The 6,000-nt window shown below is 37.4% G+C and overlaps 1 protein-coding gene across 1 annotated transcript in view; it reads right to left on the bottom strand.

Annotated features, from left to right (window-relative positions):
* Positions 1-2,379: 2,379 nt before the first annotated feature.
* PCDH11X (protocadherin 11 X-linked) overlaps positions 2,380-6,000 on the bottom strand; it is a 736,726-nt gene continuing 733,105 nt past the window's right edge. The window contains exon 8 of the mRNA XM_027086065.1: positions 2,380-3,189. Coding sequence (XP_026941866.1) covers positions 2,507-3,189 — 683 coding nt within the window. The 3' untranslated portion in view covers positions 2,380-2,506. The remainder of the gene's footprint in view (positions 3,190-6,000) is intronic.

Genomic DNA, 6,000 nt, shown 5'->3' with positions numbered 1-6,000 from the left:
TTGGCTACTTTGAGCCTGCTTCCATTCAAAGCCTCTCTGGTACAAACACAGAAGAGGGTGCCCAGTCATTTAATATTCTAAACACAATCTAAGTCTGACTGTATAATCAGAGTTAGAAAGGACAATAAAAGCATATTTGTTCATTCCTATATCTCTAGGAAAGGTATCAAAACTTCACAAATTTTACATGAGGATTTAAGAGCCACCCATATAACTCAATAAATCACACTATCAGAAAAAAAATCCCAAATATCTAACATTGATTTCTATTCTGATTTTCATTAACATAGATAGTAACTATTCATACTACTGACATTATTTGTCTTTCAGTTTCTCCTTTTTATCTCTTTTTCATTTATTTCTTTTTGTGTGTGTAGATCTTAACTAATAATGTGGAGAAGAAAATGTAGAAATAACTAAAAAAAGAAAAAAAATAGCACATTATCTTTGCAAGCTTTAGAGGAAAAAGCATTCTAAAATCTACTGGAAGCACCAATTTTGTCATTCTAGGTTTCTTTATCTTCCCCAGGTATAAAATCTTCATTAACCATAGCAACAAGAATACCAACACATATACGTCATCATATTTCAATATCTTCACTTTCAAACATCATCAGTCCTTCAGGACTCACCTGCATCTGGAATACCAGGATGCTCCAAATCCCTTTGAATATAACAAACACAAATGAGGGAAAAAATCAGTAATACTAACTAATTTGAAATTTCAGTAATTAAACTCTAGTAGTTAAAAGTTAAGAAGTTCTACACACCAAATCAGATATGATTTAAAGAGCTTCATAATGGGAACAATATATTCTCAAAATGCTACGTAACCTGCTGGGCACATGAAGAGAAGCTTTCTCAACATTCAATGGAAACTTTCACCAATGAAACTATACATTTACCACAGTTTATAATACAACATTTACACACAGTTTAATCATAAATTACATATCTTCAAGTTACACATTACAAAGTCTACATCTAATTTAAGCAAGAAGAAATATTCACTCCCCCCCCACACCACAACTAAAACATCAATTGTCTCTTGGTTTAGCGTAATACTGAAATAAATATTTTCAGTTTTGCTATGGATGAAAATTAAGTTGATGGTGTTTCGGTAAATTGATCAAATGTGCACATAGAAGACCACGGACAGTTAAGAGGATAAAAAATAAAATAAAGAACAGACAACAGAAGGAAACTAATGTTCCCTAGGAATACTCATGTATTCTTTGCTTAGAATGACATATATTGTTTCATATATGAGATTTTGTTGGTTTATTTTTTTGTGTGTGTGTGTTATTGGGGTATTTCTTTTCAACCCCAAGAGGCAGTCATGAACCCCATTTCTCCCTCTGCACATCTCCTTAAAATTCTATACTGTAACACATTTGATGTAGATTTATAATTATATCTCTTGAAAAGTTCCTTCCTGACTTTCATCTTGTTATCAGTGGTTTTCTTCAGTAGGTTGAGCTAGAATGACAAAAATCCCTTAGTCTTATAGGTTTAGTATGTGGTTTTATCTACAGTTATGTTTATTTTAATTAGGAGTTGAATACATCCACCTTCTTTATGATTTTCTAAGCTGTTATATACAAATTTCAGAAGATAAAGACCCAATTAATAATGGAATATAGGCTTAAAATGACAGATACAACATGATTTCTGATGCACTTTACACTAAACTACAAAGATAAATTTAACACAAAAAGAAAGAGGCCCTTTTTAGCAAATAATTGCCTAATTTGGGCACAGTTATTGCACTTCAGTGTCTCGAACTCTACTAAAGAGTAGAGAAATAGGTTATAGATGTAAATCTGTACAGTTTTTATAAGTTCTTTACTAAAAATGTATATACAAATTATATCAACAATATATTCTTAAAATAAAGGTAGAAAACATAAAAAACAGACAGAAACAAAAAATATAAGAGATATCTCCACCCCCTATTGGTCATTTTTGCAGAAAAACTAATAACAAAAAAGTGGAGACAACAACAAATATCAAACAAAAAGACAAACAAAAATGCCACCATACTTAAACCTTCTAACAGTCTAAACAAAAGTTTAGATAGAATAAACGTACTCTTGGAAAATCAGATATTTGTTAGTTTTCCATTAGCTATGTACTGGGTCCACAAAAAACAGAATGGAAAAAAATCAGTAATATTGCACATGTTGGTAAAAATAAATGAAAAAATACAGTGCACCAGAAATAATATATACTATATATTAATATATGCCATGATAAGCCTTTCTGTACAAAAGGGTGCAACTTTTTTTTCAATTTCTTTTATTTTTAAATATACATTCTGAATTAATCAAATTGTAAATTTATTTTTAACTTTTGACTAAGGGTCTAGCTCTAGACTTGATTCTGGTATTGGTTTCTATTTACATAGCTATTTACAAATCTAATAATTTGAAGTATTCATTGAAATTGGATCTTAAACTTTGATTATATACATCCTGTTGGAAAATGTGAAGTAGCTGTTTTAGTTTTATAAAGGATGTTCTTCCATAGTGGGAGAATCACCCCTAGAGGGTCTGGCCTGCTGCCCTGGAGTGAAGGTTTTCAAGGGAATGACTTTAATTGAATCATCACTAGGATGAAGTCTTTCAGACATGGCGTAAAACTGAGATCTTGTACTACCTTGTGCTCCCTGATCAAGAGAAAGTAGTCCATCAGGGCCAGCACTTTGCCCCCAACCTTGCTGCAGACCCATTGGTGGTTGTGCGGGGCTACAATGGAGGGCAGCAGCCTGTGGCAGAGGAGGGCTGCAGTGGATTGTGGCAGCCTGTGCCAGGGGAGGGCTGTAGCGGAGGGCAGAGGCCTGTGCTGGTGAAGGGCTGTGGCGAAGAGCAGTAGCCTGTGCTAGAGGTGGGCTGTGGTACAGAGTGGAGGTCTGTGCTGGTGGAGGGCTGTGGCACAGTGCAATAGCCTGGGTCACCGGCGGACTGTGGCAGAGCACAACGGTCTGTGTCACTGGAGGGTTGCGCCGGCGAAGAGTGGTCTGCGTCAGGGGTGGGCTGTGGCACAGAGCAGAGGTCTGTGCCTGTAAAGGGCTGGAATGGGTCAGAGAAGCTGGCATCCAGCAGGCATCAGAGTGGCCCAAGATGAGACATTCTTGAGTGCAGTTGTCAGAGGCCTCTTCCAAGGTTGGTTGAACAGTTATTTCTGCAGCTGTTAGGGTGGGAAACAAATAATAAAATTTATGTTTCAAAGGCATATGTTTAATAGCTACTTAAAATAAATCATATTGTTACAGGAACATTTAATAATCTGTATATAAATGCATCAGAGACTTCTAATATTTTCACGATTGGTACTTGATTTGTCAAGAAATAATTCTTGCAGTAACATAAATAGCCAGGAGTGGGAGGATGGCATTTCATTTCTATAATTAGGATACTTTGGTTTAGTCTCCCAAATGTAGATATTTTAAATTATGTTTGTGGCTGGGAATGGAAGCTGTGGTCATTGATCTCTACACACAAGTCAGTTGAAATATGGTCCTAACACAAAGAGACGACATGAGTGAAACCAGTCACAGAATGGTAAATGGAAAAACCAGTCACAGAAACATGTAATTAACTAACCAATTATAGCTAACGGTTTGGTTAAGAATCTAATTAATTAATCTGAGAATAAATCTAAGAATCAATTAGGTTAATTTGGAAACATAGCTTATTGAACTCTAAGATATGTCTTTTAGTTTCCAGAATGAAATATAGCTGTAATTATCTTAGAGACAATTGATTTCTGTATTCCTCATTTTCTGAAATCATGGCAAATCAGTTTAGCAACATAATTAATTACAGATCCAAAATACTTAGCTCTAAACTACAATACTTTTTAAAACTCCTTTATAAGATTTCTGTAACATTTTCAAATTTCCATAGGTATGAAATATCAATAAGTATACCATACAAAGACTAGCCAAGTAAAGATAGAGTAGCTATATCAATGTAAAAGTTGACTTTAAAGCAAAGAATGCTACTAGCGATAGTGAAGGATATTACATCATGACTTTTTTTTTAAAAAAAGGTCATTTCTCTAAGAAGACATAACAATCCTAAAAGTTAAAAATAGAATTCACGTTCCTATAAGTCCTCAACAGGATATAGAGTCCAGGTACTGGCATTATACTATCACACTTAAAGCCAAAGAATAGTATATATCAGAAGTGATTCTCATTAATAAGGCTAATTTTCTCCATTAGATAACCATTTACTTTTCTTCATTTAGAAGGCACTTTAAAAATGTCCCTATGAGCTTAACATTTAAAATATTCTATATTTTTGCACAATTATATTTGGGAAGTATTTGGAAAGGTAGAGTGTTATATATTTCGGGTGACATTAAATCATAAAAGCATGCATGGAAATATATGAACATACATACAACTATACTTTAAAACAAAATTTAATTTCCTCACCATCAGAAAAGCAACTGATCTGGCAGCTTTAAATTTTACAACACAAGAATATATCATAATTTCAACATTGAGTTATTTGCCTCTTTATGATGAGGAAACATACCAAGTCATTTTCACTGAAATATATGATTTATAGAAATTCCTTTTTTAACAGCTTTATTGAGATATAATTCACATGCCATAAAGTTCACTCATTTAAAGTGAATAATTCAATGGTTTTTAGTATATTCACATAGTTGTGCAACTATCACCACAATCAATTTTGAGACATCCTTATCAGTCCCAAAAGAAACCTGGTATCCATTAGCAGTCACTGGCCACTTCCCCCCAAAATCCAGAGCCCTAAGTGACCATTAATGTACCTTTTTCTTCAATAGATTTGCCTATTCTAGGCATGTAATATGAGTGGAATCCTTTAAATGAAGTCTTTTGTGACTGGCCTGTTTCATTTAGCATAATGTTTTTAATGTTCACCCACGTTGTAGCATGTATCAGCGCTTCAGTTATATTTTTTATTGCTCAAGATTACACTTTGTATGATTATACCACATTTTATTTATTCATTCATCAGTTGATGGACATTTGGGTTGTTTTTACTTTTTGGTTATCATGAGTAATGCTTTATCAACACTGTATAAAAGTTTTGAGGGAGGGGAAGATGGCAGAAGAGTAAGACGTGGAGATCACCTTCCTCCCCACAGATACACCAGAAATACATCTACACGTGGAACAACTCCTACAGAACACCTATTGAACACTGGCAGAAGACTTGATACCTCCCAAAAGGCAAGAAATTTCCCAGGTACCTGGGTAGGGCAAAAGAATAAACAGATACAAAAGGATAGGGATGGGACCTGCACCAGTGGGAGGGAGCCGTGAAGGAGAAAATGTTTCCACACACTAGAAGCCCCTTAACGGGTGGAGACTGTGGGTGGCGGAGGGGGAAAGCTCTTCTCCGTGGAGGACAGCGCAGCAACAGGGGTGCGGGGGTCAAAGCGGAGAGATTCCTGCACAGAGGATCAGTGCCGCGCGGCACTCACAATCCCGAGAGGCTTGTCTACTCACCCACCAGGGTGGGCGGAGCTGGGAGCTGAGGCTCGGGCTTCGGTCGGAGCTCAGGGAGAGGACTGCGGTTGGCAGCATGAACACAGCCTGCAGGGGGTTAGTGCACCATGGCGAGCCGGGAGGGAGTCCAGGGAAAAGTCTGGACCTGCCGAAGAGGCAAGAGACTTTTTCTTCCCTCTTTGTTTCCTGGTGCGTGAGGAGAGGGGATTAAGAGCGCTGCTTAAAGGAGCTCCAGAGACGGGCGCGAGCTGCGGCTAAAAGCACGGACCACAGAGACGGGCATGAGACGATAAGGCTGCTGAGGCCTCCACCAAGAAGCCTGTGTGTGATCACAGGTCACTAACCACAGCCCCTTTCTGAGGAGCCTGTGCAGATCGCCACTGCCAGGGTCCCGGGATCCAGGAACAAGTCCCCCAGGAGAACGCACGGTGCACCTCAGGCTGGTGCAACGTCATGCTGTCCTCTGCTACCGCAGGCTTGCCCTGCACTCC

This window comes from Aethalodelphis obliquidens, unplaced genomic scaffold (genome assembly GCF_003676395.1).
Source record: "Aethalodelphis obliquidens isolate GAN/ISIS:26980383/991018 unplaced genomic scaffold, ASM367639v1 scaffold54, whole genome shotgun sequence".
Classification (NCBI taxonomy): Eukaryota; Metazoa; Chordata; class Mammalia; order Artiodactyla; family Delphinidae; genus Aethalodelphis; species Aethalodelphis obliquidens.
The sequence above is the reverse complement of the archived record's forward strand: the minus strand, read 5'-3'. Positions and strand labels throughout refer to the sequence as shown.